The sequence below is a fragment of the Thermobia domestica genome, chromosome 4, assembly GCF_964235325.1.
Source record: "Thermobia domestica chromosome 4, izTheDome1.hap1.1, whole genome shotgun sequence".
Classification (NCBI taxonomy): domain Eukaryota; kingdom Metazoa; phylum Arthropoda; class Insecta; order Zygentoma; family Lepismatidae; genus Thermobia; species Thermobia domestica.
Genome location: NC_137457.1, coordinates 219,012,522 through 219,025,919, shown reverse-complemented (window position 1 = coordinate 219,025,919; position 13,398 = coordinate 219,012,522). Strand labels below are relative to the sequence as shown.

General features: G+C 36.5%; 1 protein-coding gene across 1 annotated transcript in view; it reads left to right on the top strand.

The window, feature by feature from the left end:
- The first annotated feature begins 862 nt into the window (after positions 1-862).
- LOC145683867 (transmembrane 9 superfamily member 1-like) overlaps positions 863-13,398 on the top strand; it is an 88,397-nt gene continuing 75,861 nt past the window's right edge. The window contains exons 1-3 of the mRNA XM_081755487.1: positions 863-1,171; positions 6,763-6,852; positions 11,964-12,045. Coding sequence (XP_081611613.1) covers positions 1,088-1,171; positions 6,763-6,852; positions 11,964-12,045 — 256 coding nt within the window. The 5' untranslated portion in view covers positions 863-1,087. The remainder of the gene's footprint in view (positions 1,172-6,762; positions 6,853-11,963; positions 12,046-13,398) is intronic.

The following is a 13,398-nucleotide window of genomic DNA, read 5'->3' as shown; positions in this document are numbered from 1 at the left end:
TACCGACTAGAAAAGAAATAGAGGAGGTTTTCCTTTTGTAGGCAATTTACGAACTATTCGGGAGAATATTTATTCAATACAGAGCAACGTTCATTTAACTACAATGTTTTAGAAGTTTATTTACGAATAAATGATTTGTAAATTTACTGAGAAATCGTAGTGTAATAACAGTATTTATATTTGAAATTTATATGGAAGGTTAACACTCACAGATTTTGATGAAAACAGGAAGTGATCAGGGTCAATTCCAAGTGGGAGCACATGTTCGGATTCACTCTCACATAACCTCGCTGCTGAAAGGGACGCTAAATTCAAATCAAATCAATTCGAAAACAAGTGGTAAGAAGATCTCTAATAATCACGAATTAGATGTGTAGAAAACAGAAAAATAAAAACAAAACTAAATACTATATGAAGTCCAGAAGAAAAGGAAAACATGTATTTTTGAGGTAAAATTGTGAATAAATAATGACATCTAAAAGACATATATATATATATATATATATATATATATATATATATATATATATATATATATAATCTGTATGCATTATATTAAATTGGAACAAACAAAAGAGATAGTTGAAATGTCTATTTTCTCTTCATTGAATGACAGTATCCGCCTTATGCAGAATCGTTTTGACGTTATGATTAGCGTCATTCTAAAAGCCTGACTACTGCAGGGGACATATGTTAGTCGAACTCTTTAGTATGCCACTAATCAAACATCAAAACGACTCTGCATAAGGCCCTATATTTCTAAAATCAATAGTATGTTCTACTATAACTTAGGAAATTTATAGTGTTTCATCTGGTATCAATGTATGGTGCTATGTTGTCAACACAGTATAGAATCTGGCCAGACAGTGCTTGCTGTGGAATGTTTGCGATTATTTTTTATTCAAGTATATTGAGTAAAATAAATGTATCGTATAGTGAATATATTTTAAATATATGAAGACGCTACATTACACATTAAAATTGAATTGACAATAAAATTCTGAAGTAAATAAATATAAACTACATAACATTATCTTGCTGACTAAATACAAATACTGTCTGAATTTCATACTGTGTCGTGGTCAACATGGTGCGGTGGGCAGTTTTGTTTTGTGTTTTGATGGTGACATTTAGTGAGATACTAGCGAAAACATACAATGATGGAGATCCGGTTTGTATATAAGAATACATATATTAAAGAAATAGAAGATGTTCGGTATACATGTTAAAAATCGTAGTGTTATCTGTTAAAGTAATGTGTAGTGTTGAGGTAACCCGTCTGCTATCTATAAAGCTAACGCGACAAAAAGCATAAGAATATACCGACTGGGAAGTTTATGCTTGTTATGTGTGAACAGTTGTCTGATTAATAGTTTTATCGCATATGTGCTTAAAAGCTTATCAAATATGATATGAGGTCATTAAACTTACATACATAAACAACCGTGCAGGTCAAGTTCAGGCACATCACTCGAAATAACTGTTGAGAAATTATAATTTCCTTACTGTCCTGCAGAAGATTTGCAGTGGGCGACGTGACAATACCCTACTTAGCATAGATGAAGTTCAACGGGGCTACGACAAATAATTGTTGAAGCATTAAAATTATTTCATGATTTGGGGGGGGGCGGTGGCTCAGCGGTAGAGCGTTCACCTCCGGTGCTTGGGGTCCCTGGTTCGATCCCAGCTCGCGCCGTGTAGACTGTGTGGACAAACACCGTGTTCGTGTGTTTTCTCGGTGTTCACCCGTTTTCTCCCACTTTCTTCATTTCACTCATTTCTCACCACCGTCTCGTTTAGCCTAACCGGCATGATCGTGGGACGTAAAACTTAAAGATTTCATTTTATTTTCTTTCATGATTTGCTTATAAGTATAGAATCCTAGTATGTACTATCAAACTACAATGCAAAAGACAAATCAATCCTGCTAAGTGACTACTAAAAAGCACGAATGTCTCTAACCAAATCGGGGCAGGACATAGCCGTTGGGTTCTGCTTTGTACACTGCAGAACTACTACGCCGCCGGAGAAGGGATCTACTACAGTATCCGGTAATTGTTTAGTAATGGTGACCAACACTAACGAAGACAGAAAACAAGGTGCCCCGCGGTGCTCTAACCAGCCTTCACTCGCTCACGCTCGCTCGGCAATACTGTCTGATTTAAATGTTATTAACCTATCCTAACCGAGTGTGAATAAAATATCGCAAAAAAAGTGAGTTAAAAACCCGGCCCCCCAAAGCTAAACAATAACCCAGTAACCTTTCGTATGCACTCACTTATTTTAACAGTCGTAAAGCACTGGTAATGATTTTACACCAGTAACGCTACGTTGTAAACATAAAATACGGGTGTATTACTTACTGTATAATTATGCCACCTGCGGAAATTCGTTTCGGCAAAAGTGCATTTTGAGCACAACATTCATAGGAACCGATTCACAATAAATGGCAATACGAGAAATAACACTATTAATTTTAACAAAATTGGTCCAAACTTCTCCAACACCAAGCTAACTCGACCCTATCTTATCTTGCCACATCCTGTGACCAAATCGCATGTTCTACCTAGAATGCACTCTTACAATTTGTTTCTTACAAATATATATTTTTATGCAGAGTACTAAATTTTACCTGTAAATGTTGTAGTTTTTTTTAAGGGGCTGTATATTTGACAGTGAAATAATGATGATTTAATTATATTTCTGAAAGAAAATGTCAAAAATTAAAAGGAAAAAGTAAAATATCTATAAAAAAGAAATGAACTAATTCCAACTAGCACAATGTAAAGGATTGTAAAACAGCAATGACAGCTCTTCCTATTTTCATTTTCATCGATTTCCGTCCCAAAATCCCGGCATCGTGATGTGGTGCCCCCATCACTCAGATCTTCGGAATTACATTCAGCTCCTCGTCCTCCAGGTTGGGGGTTGTACCGGGCCGATCACCCAGCATTTCAAACCTGCGATCGAGCGAAGTAGTACAAAGGTAAACCTCGGATGTGGACTGCTTTCTCTGGACGCCACCCTCTCTATTATCTGTTTCTGGTAATGACGGAGGAGTGAAGCGCATGCACACCCTGCAGTACCGGATAGAGTAGTGCCCGAAATGCAGGGTTTGAAAAAAACGGTTATTTTTGAAATAAACCAACCCACCTGGGCCCTTATGGGTTTTTTCGAAATATTTCAATGCCTTTGGGGTAAAAGTGTTAAAATGTGATTTATATTTGCAATAATTTGCAACAATACAATTGCAACAATTTTCTGTTCACTACTGTTTTGACAAAATGGCCGCCATTTTGAAATTTTATATTGAATCGCCAAGAAAATCTATACAGCAAATTTAAAACGTCTCTTGCTTCTACCCTCAAAATTCCAACTGTAAAGTTCGAAGTTCTGGATACACTAGGGTTGCCAATTCTGGAAAATAAAAAACCGGCACCCCTTCAAAATATCCTATGCTATAAGTCTAAGTGTGAAAGTATCTCTGTTCGTATCCATCTATGGGAAGGAAATGTACTATCTTGAAAAAAAAAAAAAAAAAAAAGCGTATTAGCACCTGTATTCTGCATATCCTTAGTACATTCACTAATAAGTTTAATAAATTTAGATACATTATGCTATAAATGAGAAACTGAAATCGGCGTTATGGTTAGTGGAAGTCTTGGGAAGTGAATGGTCTGTGAAGTTTTCCTCCATATGGAATGAACGTGCACCCACCTCGGACTGCTGTTATGTGCGACCAGTGTTCGTGCTTTCTGACGTCCAAGTTTGTGAAAATATAAAAAATAATAATAAAAAATATTAAAACATAAGAGCAAGTAAAAAATAATAAAAGGACCTAAAGTTTTAAAAATCTCAACATTTTCTTCTCCTGTGGGCTGGTAAAGTCTTTTTTTATTGTTGTTCGACAGGTTGTTTCTTTTAGCTCCAATTCTTCTTTTCCCGGGGCCATGCGTTTCTGTCGACGAGAATGGTGTTCTTGCACGCCATTTCCCTTGACAACGTCGGGCCCACGCTGATCCTACTAGGATAGCCAGGAAAGTAGCATAAATTCTTCTCGTAAGTGCCCCGATATGAAGTTACAGCGTTCACACACTTTTTTAAAATATATATTTAATACCAACTTTTTATAAGTACTAAAAATGTATACTCGAGTCTGAGCTCACCCTCTCGCAAAAAGCTCAAACCAAACGAAAATGAGACATATTCTCATGTTTTAGATAGTGTGGAAAATACAAGTTTCGTGATGCCAGTAGTCCATACGTATCTTGTTTTTAATGATAAAGATGCTGATAGTGTCAGTGCTAAAGCAAATTGTACAAGTGCATTAAGGTCTTGTCCCCTGTCCTTATTAATAAGGTTATAACTTATAAGTTCTTGATATCTTTAACGTCGGACAGATTAAAGACATCAAGAAATTACAGAATGACACTTTATTGGTGGAAACGGTCGACGAAGAACAAACAGCATTGACTATCATTGGACCAATTAACGTGACCCCACTGTCTACTGAACGTCTCTCGCGGTGTAATATCATGTTGGAACCTTCTAAATGACACCGAGGAAGAGATTAAATCGGAGCTGGCTGACCAACATGGTGTAGATGTAGCTCACATCAAAAGTAAGAAGTCAAGTGTTTTTTGCTACTCAGTCACTAATTCTTACTTTCAGTTTGTCTACATTTCCGAACTACGTGAAGACTGGTTATTATCGATTTACGATCCGTCCCTATATTTCCAATGCCCTGCGATGTTTCAAATGTCAACACTTCGGGCACACGAACATGTCGTGTAATGCTAGTGCTGCTTTTTGTGCGAATTATAGCCAGGACAGTCACGGTGTGGAACCCTGTACAGCAGCCAAACCCTTTTGTGTCAACTGCAAGGGAGAGCATTCTGCTTGGTCTCGGGACTGTTCAACCTTCCAACGTGGGAAACGTTTCCGAGAGCTAATGATTGTTGAGAAGATATCTGCTGCTGATGCTAATCGTCACGTAAAAGAAAGCATCCTTTCCTCGCTTTCTGTGCCATTTGCTACTGTTGCAGCTACCCCTTGTAAATCTGTGGAAATCCAGACGTTCGACGTTTCCACCCAAACTGATCTTGTTCCCGTTTCGACCCCAATCACTAACCAACCTTACGTGTTTCTATTAGTGGTGCTCTTGGCGAACATCAACTCATCGCTGCCCACCTTTTGTCGCCGGTCTAAATGTTAGGCAGCATATACGCCGACTCAGTGATACAGTTCTTTCGCCGAAAAGAAAAAGATCTACACATGTTCGTAAGCAACTGCAGTTTCTTTCAAAATCTGACATGGTGGAAGATGAACTAATGGACACTGAGTGGACGATATTTGGCCCACGTGGAAATATTCGCCTCAAACGCTAGTCTCTCCAATTGTGGCTCTTCTTTAGTGGAACCTGAATGGCTTTAGTAGTCACCTTGAGGAATTGACACAACTTCTCTCAGAGCACTCACCAGTCCGTGCATGTTTGCAGGAAACTCATTTCAGGCCTACCGAGTCTTCTCTTGTTTCTGACCATACTGTTTATACATGTGATGAGCTTAGTGCTGGTCGCGCTGCTGGCAATGTAGCCACATGTGTCACCGATTCTCGACAGATTCAGATAATTTCCCGACTGCAAGCTGTTGCGGTGCGAGTTTTCTTCTCTCGCTCGCCTTACACATTCCTTAATTTGAATCCTTTACGATCGCCGATCTGCTCCGGCTCTATCATCAGCTTAAACCGCCACTCTTGCTTGTTAGAGATCTTATTGCCTATCACCGTCTCTGTCCGCACTGACGATCGTGGACGCCAGCTAACAAACAGACTTTCTTAAAGAGAGCGAATTGCTCATTCTGTATGATGGCAGTCAGACTAATATCTCCACTGCCCATGATACATATTCCTATATCGATCTCTCGATGTGCAGTACTGGTCTGCCTGACCTCATTGATGTGGAGACTGCATCCTGATCTTTGTGGCAGTGATCACTTTCCGTTATTCGTCGAAGAACTCCCTGTTTTTTCTCAGTTTCCTCTCCGACGATTCAATCTGAAGCAGCTGACTGGTCTAACTTTCGTGCTCTCAGTGAGTTCCATTGCTGTCATTATCTCTCTGTAGCTGCTGTAGCAAAGCCTTTCTAGCAGACTCTTCTCAATGCTGCTCGTGGTTTCATTTCAGAATGCGGTGGCGACAGCCCCTGTTGGCCAGTTCCTTGATGGTTTGCAGAAATCAATGGGACTGTCTTGGTTCGTCGGCGGGCTCTTGATACTTTTAATCATCATCCAACTGACGAAAATCTTTAGCATTTCGCGTTCTGCATGCTCGGGCTCAACGCCTTCTAAAACTCTCGAAGCGCCAAAGTTGGAAAAATTAGGTTTCATCCCTCACTTGTTAAACACCTGTATGGGGTACCAGTATGAAGACCTACTGGGGTAAGGAGGATGAATTTCATTCGCTAGATTTCCTCGGAAACGTTCAGAAATTTTGTTCCTGTGTTTTTATAGATCAATGCATCATTAATGGTTATTCAATATTCAAATAATATAAATTATTTGAAACAAATTCAGAAAATTTAGTTTTTGTAATAACAAACAGATATTTACGTTTCGGCACTCTCAGTTGACATTAGTGTGATCATACGTTTCTCTTATTTAAAACTTTATCTTGTAAAGTTTCGTTAAAAGATAAATGCTTTAGAGAGAATCTTGGATTAAGAATATTTAAATAATGATGTGTTTTCTCTGCTTTCTTTTATAGGTGACGTTATATGTAAATAAAGTTGGTCCATACTTCAATCCACATGAAACATACCATTACTACAAGTTACCAGTATGCAGACCTACTAAGGTATTTTGTAATTAATTTATTGAAACAAAGGAATAGTCTTAAGTCTTAACTTTGTAGCGGGGCCGCGGTGGCTCAGTGGTAGAGCGTTCACCTCTGGTGCATGGGGTCCTTGGTTCGATCCCAGCTCGCGCCAAGTGAACTTTGTGGTGGACAAACACCGTATGCGTGGGTTTTCTCGGGGTTCTCCCGTTTCCTCCTACTTCTTCATTCCACCACTTCACTCATTTCTCATCATCATCGTCTCCTTTAGCCTAGCCGGCATAACCGTCGACGTAAAACTGAAAGATTTCATTTCATTTCATTTAACTTTGTATCTTGAAATTTTACGTGTCAACATATATATATTGTCTTTGCTGGTTAATGTATATTAATTTCTGCAAGTAATATAAAAGTAAATTTACAGTTATCTAGAATTTTATTCCAATTTTCGCGCACAAGATGGGCAAAGATTTTAAATTCAGTGATTAGCATGTAAGTTGTGCAGCATATTTTTTCCTAAGAAACATTTTTCGTTTGAATTATGGAAAGTGATCAACGGCTATGTGGAACTCCGTTGCTGTTTTACTCACAGGATGGATAAGGATCTAAGATTAGTAACAAACATTTTTAATTGTACAATACATCTTTTTCCGAAAAGCAAAAAGAATTTACTATAGGTTTGCCAATTGATTTTTTTTTTTTTTTTTTTGGAGAGTTCCACAGGAAGGGAGGGCTTGAGCAATTTTGAAACGCTACTGTACAAAGTTTCAAAGAACACTGAGATTGTGTTAGTCAATCACAAAAATGCGAGATAAAAGCTAAGACTGTTCTTATTTGAGGTGAGTATCCTATAGCGTATATCTGCGAGTAATTGATAGATTTACAGCTATTGAGACGAATTTTGTTAAGTTGTGGAGTATCAGAAATATAATTCAGTTTCTTTCCGTATCTTCATTTCTGAATTAACTGCTTCTGTTAAATAAAATTTACCATTTAAAGGTGCATTTTCCTATCGCAATGCAGACAGAATCAAAGATCAAACAAGACGATTGCGCGAATAGTTTCACCGATTGCAAGTTATTTTTTGCATTTTTGACAAAATATCACAATCCTTAATTTTATTGTATATGCAAATTGGTATTCGCAGATAAGAATAGGATGTATTACCTAGCTTTGTGTATCTCTCTCGTAGCTTTCGTGTCTTTTATACGGGAGACCGAAGTTGATTCCCGGTGGTAGCTCATATGGTTTAGCTCCTACTTTAAGCTGTAGGTCTACGTCTCATATAGCCTCGGTGCTGAAAGGGAGGCTAAACCCCATTCTAACCAAGGAGCGTTGTGTACAGTTAAATGAACAAATAATATACATATAACCAGAAAAGTATATCTGTTCTCTGTAATGATAGCTGAATGAAGTGTTCATTCTTTGTTCCGTAACATATGAAGCTAATGATGATTATTTTGTGAGATATAGACACTCTGGCTTCTGACTCAAAAACCTTGCTTACGTCAGTTTAAATTCAATGGAGTTGAGAATCGCTCACCTCTGGTGTGGAGGATCACTGGTTCTTATTCAAGGCATGCGTGTCCGTGAAATTCTCGCGGTTCTTTCGTTTTCTTGTACATTTTTGGTCCATCAGTTCTTCGTTAATAATTCTCTTGTATTTATCTATGTCTCATTTACCCAAGAAAGCATATTTGTTGGAAATTAAACAGATATTCATTTCGTAGAAATCAGTAAGCACCCAAAAGAGTCGAACAGATATTGAAAATATAATTCTGTTTTCGCACACCCCGTTCCACTTTTATGCCCTTGACCAGCTCCCTAAAACCTCTGGGTAGTGAAGCTAACATACAACAATAAGATTAAGTTATATACACCACGAACTAGAGCCGTTAGAGTTTTATTATATTATTGTTCAGTGGCGATTCTCGAAGGAAGTCACATGGGTAAAATTTAAATTTTATCGCTATAAGCGAAAGACATAAAACTTCAGGAAGCTGTAGTTATTACATTAGATAAGCTTTCTTCCCTTAATAATTACTTAATGACCTAATAGGGTGTATATTAATGATAGGTCACATACTAAAACAACACTGAATACGTTTTAATTTAACGTATGCTTCCGCTAGTTTGTTCTGTTCGAAAACCTAAGAGGAGGAGGAAGGTAAAAATACATCTTTATTGACATTAGTATCGAACCACGATAAATTATAAAAGGCTAACAATTGCAAATTTACACTGACTCAGGACAACATTAAGATTTTTCTGTACAATTGGAGATTACCGGTAGAAATACTGTATATAGTTCCACAAGCAGCTTATTTTCTTCCTAATAAATCACGCATAATGAAGTGAAATGTAGCGGCGGTACTCCGTCTTTACAATTAAGTGCTTCAGTGAGTACAAACATTTTTCAAACAACATGCAAACATGCTCAGAATTTTAATAATTATCTTAATTACAACTGTGATTCATGAAAATCTTTGCTCATTTTATCTTTGGCTCTCCTGTAGATCTTTGTTCACGGAGGATAAAATGCAGTTGTCTTGAGGGTTATATAAAATAAATGGGTACCTTTTATTGAGTTGGTGTGATCAGATTAAAAGGAATACACGTTTCGACAGACCTGAAACCGAGAACATTGACAAAAACTGAGTCGGACTACGTATGTTCCCCAGATTGACAACGGCATTAGTTAAAATTTTAACTCAGTAACCCCCAAAAAATTTGGACAAGAATATCACCCCCTTTAAAAGCTATTTCAACGGTCTTAATGAAAAATCAGGAGTTCGTACGAGATAAAGTGCAGTTGTCTGAAGAGTTACATACACATGACAAACTTAAAAGCGCGGATAAAGCAAGATCTTAGGGATGCTAAGGTACAATACCTGGTTTCAGGCCTCTCCAGACATTTAGAAAAAACAACACAACATTATTGATTCAAAAATTTTATTTGGAGTCAAAAATGAAATAGAGAGACTTGTTTTTGGCAATGTCTTTATTTTCTTAAAAAATCAAAATCTTAACATAGATGAAAGTGGTTAAACAGGGAGTGAGAGACAGTAATTAAAAAGTACATACAATATTGGCACACACACACACACAAAATATGAACCGGCAATCTTTCTTACATGAGCAAAAGAATGTTTATATTGAGCCCGCCGTTCCACGGTGTGCTGAACCACAATTTGACGTATGACTAACAGCCAAGACAATGTATTCTTCGTGCGGCTCTAACCTGGTGAGTCCGCTCTTTTGTATTTTGTCGATGTTTTTATTCATTTTCATCCTGTTTTACCCTTCGTGAACAAGACCCTAGAGGAGAGCCGAAAGCTAGGAAGTACAAAAGATTCTTAGAAATCACAAATTGTAAGTAATTAAAAATAAATACTTTTATTATATTCGTCCCTTAGGTTAGCGATAAAATTCAGTTTTTGTCAGTGCCTTACTTCAAGAGCCCCCCACTGTTGTTATTATTATAGATTACCTAAATTGCTTATATTTTGTGTATAGGTATTGGACAACATAATATTCATGATTACCTTATTTGATAGAAACTATAGAGGCAAAAGTGTGTTACAAAGAAGGCACGGTAACTCAGTAGTAGAGTGCTGACCTCTGGTGCGTCATTACATCATATCATTCACGCATGTCTCCCTTAGCCTTGGTTTGCGGGACGTTAAGAAGAAGAAGAAAAACCGCTTAAACCACTCAAATATTTTTATTTATCTTAAATCTTACTCACCAAAAGCTTCCTTGAGCGTTAGGTGGGTTTTAGCAGCAGTTCTCTTTAGCCTGAAACAAAACTTAACTTAAATCCTGTGCTTCTTGATATCAGTCATTTCGAAAATTGCAGACACAGGAAAACACAATATAATGAAACCATTAAACTGCTAGCTACAATATGTACTAAGAGCCAACTAGTGGCAGAAGTTCGCACTGCCACTAGTTCGGCGAAATATTATAGTTCTTAGAAATTTTGGGTAGCCCTTTATATATAGATACATTAAGTGCACTGATAATGAAATAAAATCGGAAAACCAGTTGGAAACTTGTATATGTTGATTCTTATGGAATAATTTTTGTTAGCTACTGAATAATAATAATAATAATGTATGGAAAGCCTGGATAATATTAAAGTGCTAACTGTTAATTTCAATACAAGTGGTGAAAGTATATCTCAGGTTATATATTGTAAAACTTCAGTGAACTCTTGCAGTGCCCTTAATTGTAATATTACTAGCTAACCTCAAACGTGATCTATTTAGCAGATTTTTTTTTCCAGTACATTCAGTTTATTCCGCGTATAATTTTATTTGTTCTTCTATAGCAAACATTCTGACACTTTTATACTCTTGTATTGGATATATTTGATCATTTGAAAAGTGGACTTGTCTCATTAGCAAATTTTTGCTTTTAAATGATATTTCTATAGAAACAGAGGGTCAAGAATCATAGTCATAAATTTATTAAAATTTACCAATTTTACAAATCTATTATAAAGCAAAAACTTATATTGTGAGTGATGCTAATATTTAAAGTTCAAAACATTTAAGAGTTATAGGTTACATAAACATTTAGGAAAATATTTAGATATTTTTAATCTTTAATAAACACAAGATACCTCTCATTCTTGCTAACTGTGCTGCCTCTTTCATGACGTCAAGAGATTTCACTAGCGTGCAGATGAGTCACAGGCTTGAGGACAGCAATTAGTGCCGGTAAACACGAATGTATTACCAACATATTATTTCAGCTTACTTTTGCAGAAAAAGATAATATCCATTTGGATTCGAATGCCAGTGGTGTTCTTCAAGATTAAAGATAGAGGAAAGAGGTAAAAATTTAGGTATAAATCGAAGAAAGAATCCGTTGTTTGGGAGTGCCTACTTAAAAACTCGATGTTTAAATAATAATAGTAATAATATATTGTTCTTTCGCTTTTTACTTAAAATTTACCGAATTACTTACTCTTTATTAGTAATTCTAATGAAAGACACTTGCCGTTCATGTGCACAGGGAATAATTTTTATCACGAAAAATGCGTTTGTATTTTTGAAACTAAAGACGTGTCATTACTTATATTGTCTACAATGGACAGTATAACTAAGTTTTTGTTTCTTTTCCAGATTGAACATCGCAGTTTGACGCTCGGAGAAGTGTTGGATGGCGATCGAATGGCAAAGTCAATGTACAGCATTAAATTCAAAGGTGGGTAGGATTGTAATAGACCTTTTTCAATAAAATCTTCGTTGAATGTACATTTATACGTGTGAATGAGTAAGTAAGAAATGTTTGTATTTTAATGCACTAATTTATATAAACGAGCAAAATATTGATACTTGCTTCGGTGGGTTGTAGAGTTCATATTTTGTTGTTATATTTCACAAACCTCAGTGTTTGCTTTTTCCAGCCAGTTTTTTTCTGTGGATTACTTCTGAAACCACTATACATACATATGTTTATATTTAATTTTGACTTTAAGTGCTGAAGTTATTCTTTTTACCGTATACAAGAGTTACGACGTGTATACAAGAAAGTACAGATTTATATGTACCTAGTTTTTGAAAAGAGTACTGTAACTTTTAGATTATACCTAGTTTCTTGCAATTCTTGACTTTTTAAAGTAGTCAGCTGTCGTATGGCGTGTGTTGAGTTATTCATAATTTTTTTTTAATTTTAAATAATGTAATATTTACAATAATACGTATGAATAATCATATCATTGGGAAATACAGCCTGGAGCTTTGTGGAATTGATAATGGTGAAAGAAAACTGCCCTTTATTCACTGTTGTGATGAATGTATACCGACTTGCGAAAGTCTGTGCTTCGAAACATATAACAAAAACATAGAGTCTACAAACAAAATTGTGGCAATATAAGTAAAGTACTCACCGTTGTATTCCGTAAAGCAAAGGAATAAATTTCGTATTTTTCGGATACATACTCGAATATCCTTTCTTGAGAGTAAGGTTTAATATATTTTGTATCTGGAGTTCTTCACATAATTGTAGTTTATGTATCAGTGGATATTTTGAATTGTAAATCTACTAGTGTGTTTTATATACAGTAAATTCAAACACTTGGCTCTCATAAATTAGTGATTTGTGAGTACACACTTAGTTAACGTATTCCAAATGTTATTTCTATTTTTCAGACTAATAGAAGTACTGTGTCCTCCACTTATCTTAATTTAACTTTACTACCAATTTGGAAACAAAAGCTAACAACAATGAACTGCAGTCGGAAGTCATATCCAAAGGTGTCCAAACTCATGAGGTTGGCGCTCACGAGTTCGGAACTCACGCTTACTCGACCTCAGCCTCAGGAAGTGAGCGTGAGGTCAGACTGGTTATGTGAACGTGAGGTCAGACTGGTGAGGTTAGCGTGAGGTTGAGTGAGCATGAGGTCAGACCGGTGAGGTGAGCGTGAGGTCGAAATGAGTTTGTGAGCGTGAGGTTGGATCGAAGTAGACACCTGATTCTTCTAATAGCAGGGAGAAGTATATTGTAATTCGAAAACACTGTAGATTTTTTGTTCCCTATACAAAAGCTTCTTTTTTT